At 44.0% G+C, this 12,742-nt stretch overlaps 1 protein-coding gene across 1 annotated transcript; it reads right to left on the bottom strand.

Annotated features, from left to right (window-relative positions):
* Positions 1-1,628: 1,628 nt before the first annotated feature.
* Positions 1,629-12,163, bottom strand: TPRA1 (transmembrane protein, adipocyte asscociated 1). The gene is made up of 10 exons (XM_009874304.1): positions 11,973-12,163; positions 11,688-11,820; positions 9,090-9,176; positions 7,040-7,112; positions 6,323-6,402; positions 5,057-5,167; positions 4,562-4,622; positions 3,720-3,822; positions 2,988-3,086; positions 1,629-1,966 (listed from the first exon to the last, which is right to left on the bottom strand). Exons 1-10 carry the CDS (start codon positions 12,161-12,163, stop codon positions 1,732-1,734), a joined length of 1,173 nt encoding a protein of 390 aa, XP_009872606.1. The 3' UTR covers positions 1,629-1,731.
* Positions 12,164-12,742: the final 579 nt, after the last annotated feature.

Below are 12,742 nucleotides of genomic sequence, written 5' to 3'. Positions count from 1 at the left end.
TTGTGTTCTTTCACTATGGTGAACTAACTTTCCCTATGGTAAGAATACTTGGTAGCAAATACTTTCCCTCACCTGCTCATGATTCAAACTAACACCTCCACACTGCACCCTCTGTGACAATTGCCCTGAAACTTAACTCACTATTCTTCAGGAACAGTGAGTTGGGACAAGAGATTGATATAGTCCCTAAATGTTTCAAATTCCCTCTTTCTACCATCTTTAATGAGGAATTGCCCTTGCTTATAGCAGATCTCCAACTACCTGGAGGACTCAAGTAGGAAAGTACCTCCAAAGCTAGAGGAATACACCTCTTCATCCTTGGAGAGCACAGTGTGCCCCAGAAACCAGCCTAATGCAGCTTTCTGCTGAACAGTCCCTGGACTGGAACACGATGTCTTGAAACTGCGTGCCGGACAACCTAGACAACAGTAGGCCCTTTTCCAGCAGGGAAGAGGCTAATAAGAAGTTCCAGATAGTCTTTAAATGAACCATGCTCCACACGCACGTAAGTATTTTCAACATATCAAGCCATAAAACCCATTCAGACCAGCAGAAGTCTGGGGATCTCAACTGCAATATAAGAGAAGGACACTGCCAGAGAAACACATCCATCTCCCACTCACGTCCCAACTTCTAACACCAACCAGCTTGATTCTAGCACACCTATGCCATCTGAGAGTTTCCACTCACTAAATACTGACAGCTTAGAATCATCACGGGCTTCTGCTCTGCCTCAAGCACCTGAACATCTCGGGAGCCTTCATCTGCAGAGTCAGCTTCCTCCTTCACAGCACTGTCCAAGACCCTGCCAGAGCCATGAAGCTGGGTGCAGATGGAAAATGCACCTACCTCACAAGTTTTATTCTTGAAACTTAGCCCTGATTCAGTGTTCTTATTTAGATTTTCCTGTGAGCTCAGCCACAGAGCAGTACAGCCTCCACAGACTGTTTCACAGCTACTTCAGCTCAGCTAGAGAGCAGCACTGCCTGCCCTTCCGTCTCCCTGTTGTTCAGTCAGTTCACGTCCATCATGCCAAGCTACTAGCCCCCAAAATGCTCCCAGGGCACAAAGAACTGTTTATTTCTCTTCAGACCTCTCTTCTCCTTCCCACACATTTGAAACACTTCTTTTATCCCCTAGCAATGCAATTCGTGATTTTCATCAGTATTAGCTGACACCAGTGATGAGCCCAGCTGACCAGCTTCCCTCTTCAGACACAGCGATCACCACATATGTTGTTGCACCAAGACAAGACCCAGGCAACCATGCTGCCTGAAAACGCCCAGGAAGACCATCTTTGGTTTCAACCACCAAACTCTTTCTATATATGTACAATACAGCAGTGAAATCAACACACTCATCCCTAAACATCATTCTCCTAATTGGCAGGTAAGTGCTTTCAGTCATTGAAAAGGAAGGGCTGCCATTCAAGCCCATCTTCTGGGTCATATTCACATCTGAAACGTGGAAGGTCAGGAAGATACCATGTTAATAATAGGTTTATAAAGAGAACTGTTCTGCATCGTTCTCAGGTAGCGACAGAAAATGTTCTTTCCAACAGGATCTGGGCTGCCAGCTTAGTTCCACAATAGGTTTCGGAAATCCCAGGGAAGAGAGGAAAGCCATGGCAGATAGCCAAGGGCAGATTTCCAATGGACATCCTAACAGCTGTGGTATCAGGGAGTTTGGAAGGAAAGGAATGAGGCATTGAGTGAAGTGGGTAGTCCTGCCTTAGGCATTGATGGCTTTCCAGCGGTCACTGTCTATGCTGTTGATGCTGCCCACGTGATACGGCATAGAGGCCACGTCATCCAGGTAGGCTGTGGTGTCAATCTGAGTGCTCGAGTAGAACCCAGAATCCACTCCTTCCTTCTTGGCAACAGCATAAGGGTGGGGTAGGTGCACATCCACATCCTCAGGTTCATCCACCTGACATTTGTAGGAGAAAAGTATCTTCGGTTCAGACCTGGAGTGATTAAAGATTTAAAATACATGCTTAAGCAACATAGTATCACAGCCACTTATCCTTAACTGAAACCCAGCAGCACTAAGAAATTGCCTACTCAGACCTTGAAAACTCTTCACGCTAGCTTTCAGTCCTGAAACATACCTAGCAGTGTAACTGCCATAAAGTAATGCTAAATGTACCTTGGCACTAAGTCACCTGAGACAAATAAAAATGGCAGAATCCATTCCCTAGTCTCATCTTTGGGAGTTCTGAACGACTGAGAGCAACAGCATGCAAACACCACTGGACTGCACAGCAGCCTGGGCAGTGACACTAACTAACAGGAATTCACCTCAAGTTCCATCCGTGTGCATCAAGAAAACCCAAATACAAACACTTATGGATCAGCAGTTTCCATCTCTAACCCCAGACACTGTTTCCTTCCAATTCTAGAAGGCAGCAGAGGCACATTTTGATATTTCAGGAGCCCTTTTTGTTCTTAGTTATTTTAAAGCCTGCTGTTCCTTGCGTATGGATAATAAAAGGATACACTAAAAGACTCAGATTTTTGTACCAAGATGCATCTCCTCTAAGTAGCCACAAGGCGGCAACCTCGACCCAGGAATCACACTCCGAGTGTTTTTACCTGGTGGCTCTGGGGCCCATTGCAGCAGAATCCTCAAACACTTGCCTAACCTCTAGATCCTTTCTACAAACCTATCCCAAAAGCCACCCAAAAAGACCATTTAACCTTCCAGGACTCAATCCCTCACTAACCATTTCGTAACTTCAGCAAAAGAACTTCGCACTAAACAGGATGCAGACCCTCATTACATGTTTGGGAGGAAATAGCTATTTATATAGCTCGCTACTTTGCATACTAAGGAGCTTTGGAAGGAAGTGAGCAGCCCTGGGTCACACAAGAAAAGCTTCAAGGCCAGAAATTAAAAACGTGTTCCCTGACTGGCATTCTAGTTACTGTCTTTATTCTACAGATGGGGAGAACTTGAGTGCAAAAGAACTAAATGACAACATATACCCTCTGAACTCCTGTTCATAGCGACTCACCCGAAGATTTTTTACATAGATGAGAGGTGCAAAGAAGCTGAAGTAAAGGAACGTGGTAGCATCAACACAGCTGTCAGTGGCAAAAGGGAACATGAAGGAGTTTATTACTCAAGCACAATACAGCTGGTTAACACCAGTCACATGCCCCCAGAATGATCCCATTTCCCTCCAGAGTGTTCAAGCAGGGCAAGAAAAGTCTTGTGCTAAACAAATTCAGGTTGTTGCACAGTAACAGACACCGGCATCAACACGTGTCACTGAGACTCTCAGAGGGAACCATGCCATGACCCAAGGTCTGACCAAGAGCAGTCTCAGTGGTCCCAATTTTGCCTCACGGAAGTGACACTGATCCCTGCAGAACCAGACTCCATATATGAATAAAAGTATCTCCAGGCTATTTTCTAAAACATTGTTTTGTCCCTTATTACCTATGAAACACAAGCCAGCGGCCAGGCATCAGTGGATCCAAACTGTTACTTTAACTCACCACCTCAAGACCACTGCAGGACATGCAGCACCACAGACCTCTCCACTGTGAGTTTCCTGACCACTTAGATGTCTTTTGGCACAAAACAGCACTAACAGCTTTATTCCTTTTTAGGAACAGAGCAGAAGTTTGTTTTCTTGGGAGAGGCAGTGTTGAAGGACACTCAAACGCAGCACGAGAAAATGGGCTGCAGAGCTCCTCCCTCAGCATACATACCATAGTCCTTCTATAATATCCACACAGAGAAGGGCACTGCCCAGGCCCTGCACCAGGTGCAGCAGTGCCAGGATTCCAGCATAAACATAAAAACTCTTCCTGGCTGTGGGAAAGACATGGACACAGATGAGGCTCAACCTTATAAGCATCAGCCCAGTTTAAAAAGCTTCTCAGGAGCCCCTGTCAGTAGCAGCACGGTATGCCGGACAGGAGGCAGATCAGGCCCAGCACCACCTGCTTGTGGCTTGTGCCACACATCTCCACTCCCTCAGGGGACCCACAGACAGATGTCACACTATTTAGAGAGAGAACAGCCCAATTCTTAGAACAGCCAAATTCTTAGTAACAGCTTCTCTCCCTATTCAAGAACTGCAGATATTCTGCAACAAAAAGAAAAAATGGAGAAGAATCTTAATAAATGCCCAGATAAAAAATATTAAGGAGCTCCCAATTAGCCTCTTTCCCGGGGGATGACCAGCACGCACACTAACATCACACATGCATTTCAAAGAAAGCTATTATTAAGAAGCCATTTCTTACGGCTCTCTGAAGTTTATATATTTATGTTACATCTCTATCATTAACTGAGCAGTAGATCTTGTTTTCTTAATGTAATTGTTTAGCTACTGAAGTAGCAATGCAATTGCTCTTACTCTGCTCTCCAAAAGGCACGACAGGCTATTTTTCTAGGGACAGCTTATCAGTCCTTTGCCATGTATCTGTACCCTGAGGCAGTAGGACGTATCTGCAGCGCAAAGACATACAGGAACCTCTTACTGCCACCCATGTTTTATCCTGGCACTGTCTCCATTTATACTATGGAACACACTGCAGTCACTTACAGGGCAATGAAATCCGGTCTTTGAGAGGAGTCTTTGGAAGAATCACCACCAAGGAATAGACCTGTTGAGACAAAGAGATAACTGTTCCATGGCTGTTTGACAACTAACTAAACAGTCCTTGGGGGGATGATGTGTGGTGTCACACACTTCCTAGATGTCTTGGGGCAGAGGCACAGAGCCCTGATATTAAACCTCGTGCAGATGGTGCAGATGTGAAGGTCCCACACCTCACCTCGATCAGCACAGAAAGGCTGGTCACCGAGCAACAGGAGAGTAGAGAACATCTGAGCTCAGCCAGAATTCAGGTGCCACAGCACACACCACTCCCACCACACCCTTACTGTTGCAGCTTCCCTGACACGTGAGAAGCACCAATGCCGCCCTGCAACAGGCAGGAGAGGGCCTAGGGCCTTACTATACATAAATCCTCCTCCTTACCCCATTTAGAAAATATAAACAAGCTATCAGAATGCATAACACATGCCCAGTACTTACCAGAAAGAAGAAACAGGAGCTGGCAAGCCAAAAGTGTCTCCCTCCATGGCCATAGATGTTGAAGTCTTCTGCTGAGAGGTGGGCATCGGGGTATAGGATTTCCAGGGTGCCCTAAGAGAGAAGTGGCACCAACACAAATCCATTAGAGGCAACATCCTTGCTACAGTGGGTATCTGGTCAAGAGAGATTGTGTTTAAAGAAGTTCAGACAACAGCTGTCCCTGCCACATAAGACACAACCATTTCCACGGTTTGACCAAGTTAAGCTCGTGCAGGAAAAGACGAAGAAACTGAAAAGAAGAAGCGAGGGGCGAAGTCGCAGGAATCTGCATCTGAAGGAAATCCGTGTCAATGACATTTCAGAAAGACTGAATGAAGGGATAGGGGCTGTGACTAGCTGTTTGTTTGAAATAGAGTTCCATTTCCATCTCTAAATTAGACCTTTCCTGCTTTTTTGAATATATAAGGCCACACTCCTGCAAGAGCTGGGAAGCGACACTGTCTTGTTCAGTTGAATCCCTGAAAAATGGTATGAACAGAAGCTACCATGCAGACAGTGGAGAGCAAAAAGTGCTTGCAAGCACTGCTGAACCCAGATATAGCTCAAACACTTGATATTTAATGAGGCTCCTCCAGCTTTATCATGTGGTAATGATCAGGTCACTGCCTACGCAAGCAAGAGCCTGGTCACAGAACAAAGATCTGTGTGTTATCCTGGCATTGTCCCAAGTACAGAGACACAGCACTGGCCACTTACATACCGAGGAGAAGCACAAAGCCAGACACACACTGCATTGTTTGGAGAGATGGAGACAGAGCTAATGAACTCAGTTAGCAACCCAGCTGCTAGTCTGAAGGGAAGCAAGAGCTCTCAGAATCAGGAGACAGGAGGCCCACTGCACTGCCCTTACCTGGCAAGCACACCTCAAGTTTCTCCATCTGGTTTTCGTGGCAGTTGAGCCCAGATTCAGAACTTGTGGCTCAGGTGCAAGAAACCTCTTGTTCCTCTCTCCAAGATCCACTAAACAAAACAATCTATCTAAACCTCATCTCATTTCTTCAGCTGGGCTGAGCCATAAAGAGGACAAGGAGATACAGTCTGGTCTATGCCCTGGGGATCCTCATACATTGCCACAAACACTCAGTCTTCCCCCAAAACCTCCTCCAAAGAGCAAAGCCACCACTCTGCAGATAGGAGTCCCACATCTAACCCCAGGCCAAGTCCTTTCTTCTGTGAAGACTAATTCTTCTGCTCCAGTGTACTCACCTGGGTGACAGAATATGCCAGAGACAGCACTGTAGTGATTGCCAGAACACGTTTCACACTCGACTTGCTCTCCAGGTGACCTGGAATTAAGGAATACAGAAGTGCTTCACAATGTGATTCCAGCACTGGAAAAAATACTTCTCTCCCAAACAAATGCAGGAAAACACTTGTAACTTAAAACACTCAAAACACTTCCAGAAACCTTCCTGGGAAGACTAAATCTCATTTAACCTCTAGGAACTGCTCCCATGTTTGGAGAGCTGAGCCTTTCACAGACAAAATTATACTTAAAAACAACAGCTTTTAACTTGCTTTCCTCCTGACCATACTAATATAGAGAAAGCAACTATGTCTTTCCACTGGGGTTACAAAAAAATAAAAATAATAATAAAAAAAAAGATCAGGAATGACTCTGGTATTACGCACACTGAGATGTTGTGATGAAAGACTGGGTTAGAGCAGTGAAGAGGGGATTTACAGAAGTCTGCACTGGAATATGATGGAGCAATCTCCAGAAGCTCTTTCGAACTTAAGCTACTCTATGAACACTCAAATGACAAAAGAGCTTAAACTAAAACTCCCCGGTTTGTTCTCTGTGTTTATTCTAGAGGTCCTCTTTATAGAATCAGCATCTTCACAAACTTACAGATGCAGCCTCTGTGAAAAGAAAAGGAATAGGAAACATTCAAAGCATCCCAGAAACCTCCAGACACATACCAAAAGCAAGGCCTAGAATCACCACACTCAGTTCAATTGCCAGAAGAAAGAACCTTGTGATCTCCCACAGGATCTAAGGGGTAACAGAAACCAAACAAACATGATTAGTCAGAGTCAGGAACCAGTCGCAAGTTAATAGAGCAAAAACTCCACGCTCTGCTCCAGGGGGTGGCAGCCTCTGAATGGAGCAGGTCATTTCCACAAACTCTCCTCATGTTTTGTAGGGATATTAACTGTATACTTGTTCCAAGCCCTGTCCACACCTGTGAAACAGAATAGTTGTGTGTGGGCAAGCAAATAGCATCCCTACGGAGAGAGAAAGTGGCCGTGCTTTGCCACGCTTGAGGGTCTGTCACTTGTCTTCAATGGGTTCTTTCTGTTGTATTCCCAAGGAACACAAACCCAAAAGACATCAAAAGGGCAATATTTAACAGGGCCAGTTCTTAAAGTAGTACATTCCGCAGTACAGTTATGACCAAATACCCTCAGTATTCTGCACTCCTCCAGAGTTACTCGTCCCTAATCTAAAGCACATTCAACTAAAGCCCTCCTGCTTCTAGCTTGTCACTTTCATGCCCATGTTTTATTCAGAAAAAAAACACAAAAAAACCCAGCAGGTGAGCCAACTTTCCAGGCACTCATGCAATAAATCAGCGCCAAACCCACAACAAGAAGTCAGAATCTAGCTTGTTATGGCACACTCTCTTGAAGATACACAGTATCTTAAGAGGCATTTAATGAGATAATTCTAATCTTGAGAAATACAGAGAGAGAGAGAGAGAGTGTGTGTGTGTGTGTGTGTGTGTGTGTATAGAGAGAGAAAACAAATATAATATACATGGATAGGATATGTGTTTACACGAAAAATTGACAAAAGTATCTGCCTTACTGCATGACTTCCCGGTGAGGTGCACTTAACAGCAACAGAGCTGAAAAGCACCTTCCCACCTCTTCTCCATTATTCAAGTCCTGGACCTACATCTATTCAAGAGAGGCGAATGAAAATTCCACAAACATCCAGCCACTCACAACAAGCAGTGCATTACAATGCTTTGACAGGTAACTGTCGTAGAGACGGACACGACACAACTGAATGGTATTAGAATGGCTCAAAAAATGGCTCCTTTATTACAGAAAGGGTGTGCCTTTTATACATAGTCGAAGGTACTAGAAGAAGGTAGCGTGGCCTTTGCTTATAGGTCAAACACTTATTTTTCACATTCTAATTGGGTAACAATTAGCAGCTTCTGGCTGGGCTCATCCCCCTGGATCTTGAGGGAGAAAGTTCCGCAAACGTGTCCAAACTCAGTACACACAACTTCCCATCTTAAGGGTACACTGGGAATTTGTCAAGGTCAATGTCTTCAACCAATGCCAGGTTACCAGCAGTCCAGCTGCCGTCCCCAACAGGTAACAGCAAAGAAAAAAAGCAAAAAAAATCACACTGATCCCAGAGAATAAAGCCACAAGATCTGTAGTCTGTGGGTGGCTGCTCTTCTAACAGCTCAAGAACCAGAGCACTTTCTGGTTTAGGCAGTGCTCTGCTACAGGTCAAATTACTACAAAGAAACAGCACATACAAAGCCTTTTCCTGTTTGCTAAGGGTTTGCCCTGTGCTCAGAGCAGCTGCAAGGACATTCAGATATCAGTCTCAAAAGGGAATTCAGTTTTATTTGCTTTCAATACAAAAGAATTAAGTGTTTTTCCAAGAGCCATTCAAATATTGCAAGAGTAATAAAGGCCAAGTCTTGCCTATCCGCTAGAGGTATCTGAATGTTTAGTTCTTGCAAAGCACCGTCACTCCATCCCTGCAACCGGGAAGTTTTGCTGCCACTATGCCTGTGTCTATTTTAGGAAGTCCATTGTTTAACAGCCTTGGATGTTGTGATCATTTAGATAAAGCCATCATAACAGGACTCCATAGTACACGTATCTGTGAGTACTGCAAAACCCCACATTTTTCTTGTATGCTCATAAAAGGGAATCAGTAGCAGATTGCTGTGATCAGAACTGCACAAAGCAGAGCCACTGAGACCAGTGTTGTACCTACCTTATCAGCAACTGTGGCAGCATCAGAGGCACTCACAGTCATAGAAACAACAGCACGGGCAATACCAACCAAAGCCACCACAAATACCTACACAAAAAGATACCAAAAGTGAGCTCATATCAAAAGGCACATATGCACAGTGACCACAAATATTTTTGAAATACCATTGCCAGGCCAGATTTCAAGCCTGATAATGGGTACTCAGGATTTCCTGTAGCAGAGCAGAGTTTATTTGCCAAAGAAGATTCCTCAGGCCTGTTAGATGTAGGAGCACTGGCTGAGAATTTAAGAAGGAATAAATTTCCTCAGCTGTCAGATTAAACAGATTGGAAGAGGTCTCATCCACTCTTTACATTAGGATCTTTACAGGCAAGCAGCCTTCCCACTCTTCAGTCCACTGGGGCAGGGGAGGAAACAAAACACACAAAAATCCCTTATCCCTCCACATTACAAGATCAAGCGTTCAGTGTGACTGCATAAATCAACCACATCAGATAACAGAAACTACTCAATACCAACTACCATGGTTCAGATCTGTGATAAAACTAAAACCTGCAGCTCTCTCACTCAACACTGACAATGCTCACAAATGAGGAGGAAAAGTCAGCTGCAGGCAACGGCTTTAAAACACCTCACCCTGCTGCACCATGCAACACAGATACCCAAGTCAGCTCACGTACCATTTAAGCATGACAGCACGGAGATCAGCAAGGCTAATTTACCAACTCCTGTGCCATTACAGCCATACTATGCAATTAAGAGCTCAGTTGGATATATCCACCCTCTGCTGTGCAGACTTACCCTCTAAGAAAGTAGATTTTTCCAGATAAAATTCTCTTGAGTCACAGGATAAGTTTAATGACACAGATGTGGGACAGTTAAAGCTATCGGAGAACAAAAAGAGTTCATGCTGATTCTAAGGTGGTTGGAGAATGGAAATGACCAATAAGTCACCTACAGATGAACATTTCCTCCTTTGAGGAAGAAAGGGTGTAAACGGCACGAAAGAAGAGCAATACAACACTCCCTCCTGCAGTGGACAACTCTGACAAAAAAAGAAGGATCCCTGAATATAATGGTGTTTTAGAGCAGCAACAACTCATTGGAGAGGAAAACACACCCTCTTTTTGCTTCCTCTCTAAGCAAGTAGAGACTCTTCACGATCTATTAACTTCGCTTTAATCACTGACTCCACAAGAAACATTCCTTCCAGACATGACAAACAGCCATTTGAAAGGAAATCCTCACAGAACACACTTCCATTCTTGTTTCCCACTAGTGTACTCCAGAAGATAAAACCAAATGAAAGTGTTTTCCTCTAAGGCCTTTTCATCACTTTCTGCTTCTCCCTCTGTTTTGAAAAAGTAAACAGCATGAAGTCAGTTCCTTTTTTTTCTTCCCTTCGATTTATCAGTTTTGCTTTTCAAAGCTTTTGGCATGAACATCCTACTAAGCCATGTGCATTACTGGAAGCATAAAGGAAGATTTGAACCCAGATGGGAAATGGCTGGTAGTATTTTTCAAACTTTGGAGGATTTGTTTGTATACCTGGTTATCCAAGACTGCACAAACCCAGAGCCCACGCTCTAGGCTTGAAAGAGCCAACAAGACTTCTCACCAAGGATTCAATTGGGGCTCAGATTTGGTTTTGATGCTTCTTTTAGCCATGCCAGTACCTGTACGCAGCCCAAAGAAGGATGCTTCCCATCTAACTCAATTCAAACACACATTTGCTTCTACAACCTGTACAGATCTCACCAAGGAAGAGTAAGCATGCTATGCAATGCACAAAGGATCTCAAAAAGCACTTATGATAAAGCTTCTGAACCATATTCTTCAACAAATTCAGGTAGTTCCTTAGCTGCATTTATCACACCCTGTGAGCAGCATCACAGTTTATAGGTATGATTTTCAGAGATTACTAAAAAGGCTACCTTACTGTGATCAAAAGTTGCCTGTGGCTTTTTAAACTGGGGAGAAAACAGATGTTAGATGTTCGAGAACTCTAACTGTACTGCCTATATATTGTTTCCACCCTAAGCAGTATCAAGAACATCATCAAGTCAGCAGCCACTTTGATATGATGGGAAAGAAACAAACAGGGTTGAGTTCCTACATTCCTAGATTAAGTAGAACCTTGTCACATCACCATTTTCTACAGCAGATGACCAAGCTTTTCAACAGCTTCACACAAATTATTCTCCAGTGTTTCACTTTCACTGCCTCACTGAGAAGCCAGTTTTGTGTCACATGCCACTTACTGCAAGGAGGAAGGAAAATATAAGATACTATATTTCAAGACAACAAAGCAACAAAGGAAGAAGACAAAAAAATCACCACAGGAGAACACAATCCACTCAAATTCAACAGATACGGTCCCAGAATCAGTGAAAAGCTGAATTCAGATAGTGAAAAAAAATAAATAAAATAGAATATCTGTGTCTACTTCTTGCAGCACACCTTCAACTAAAAATAGATTTTTTTCCCCTGTGAGATCTGGTGTGGGCTTTCTCTCCACTAGTTCAGTGATATTGCTCATGAGTGGTAATAAAAAAACCACACTCAGTCATCAGTTCAAAAGCACAGAGCGGTACTCACTAGTATGTAGAATGTAGTGAAGATTGGGCTGGAAGTGACCCGGATTTTGGCCCTGGCAGAGGGCAGCTTCCAGAGAAGAAACATAAAGAAAAGCACATTGGGAACCAGGAGCAGAAGATCCCAGTAGCGGACTCTGCAAAAAGTAAATAAAACAGGTTTTCTTCCTGTTCTTCAGCATCTAGAAGGGATTGGGGCTGGTGCTTTCCCTTCTAAACCAAACTCGGAGAAAGAACCCTCTTTCGCTCAGCCCAGGGTCAGACCACGGTCCCAATTCCTCCACCTCACCTGGACTTCCCAATGTCCTCATAGAGCAACAGCAGGCACTTGTGCGGCACGGTGATGTTGGTGTCGTTGATTGCCTGCGTAGTTGTCGGGGACAAAGTTGTCACGTTATCCAGTGCTGTCACCAGGGCAGTCGAATGTGTGATGTTGTCAGACACGGAAAATCCCATCATTGACATCATGGACTGGAACATCCTGCCTTCCTTCTGGTCCAGGTCAAACACAGCACAAGACAACCACAGCGGAGACAAACAGCAACATTAAATCAGTGAGTCAGAGCCAAAACACACATCCCTCCATTTAGGCCCCTGCACAACTACTTCCTGCTTGTTACAGCAAATTATCATCATCTGAAAGACTGTATTACACCATGAAATGCCACCTGCCCTTCCTCTGCACACAGCCATTAGGGTGGTGAGTACAAAACCACTATCTTGTATCAGAGTAACGAGCATTTTCAAAACAATGTAATACTATGCTGGATTACATTTCGAGGTCTAGTAGATTCATAGAAGAAAAGAAGACTTGGCAGCTATACATGGCATCATCAGATGGAGACAGAAACCATATTGCACCAGAACATTAATTCTTCTAGCTCCCAAGATCAAGAAGTTATAGTCAATGACTTGATTTCAACTATTGCAAAGAAAAACAATGAAGGCCTCTACCTAATACGCGTTGCTGTTACCAACCGCACAGTCTGAAAGCAGGGAAAGCCTTACATAGTTTTACCTAAAGGAACTGTACATACTCTTTATCTTCCAAAACCAACA

The sequence above is a fragment of the Apaloderma vittatum genome, unplaced genomic scaffold, assembly GCF_000703405.1.
Source record: "Apaloderma vittatum isolate BGI_N311 unplaced genomic scaffold, ASM70340v1 scaffold10698, whole genome shotgun sequence".
In the NCBI taxonomy this organism is placed as follows: Eukaryota; Metazoa; Chordata; class Aves; order Trogoniformes; family Trogonidae; genus Apaloderma; species Apaloderma vittatum.
Note: the sequence above shows the minus strand (reverse complement) of the source record. Positions and strands in the feature narration are given on the sequence as shown.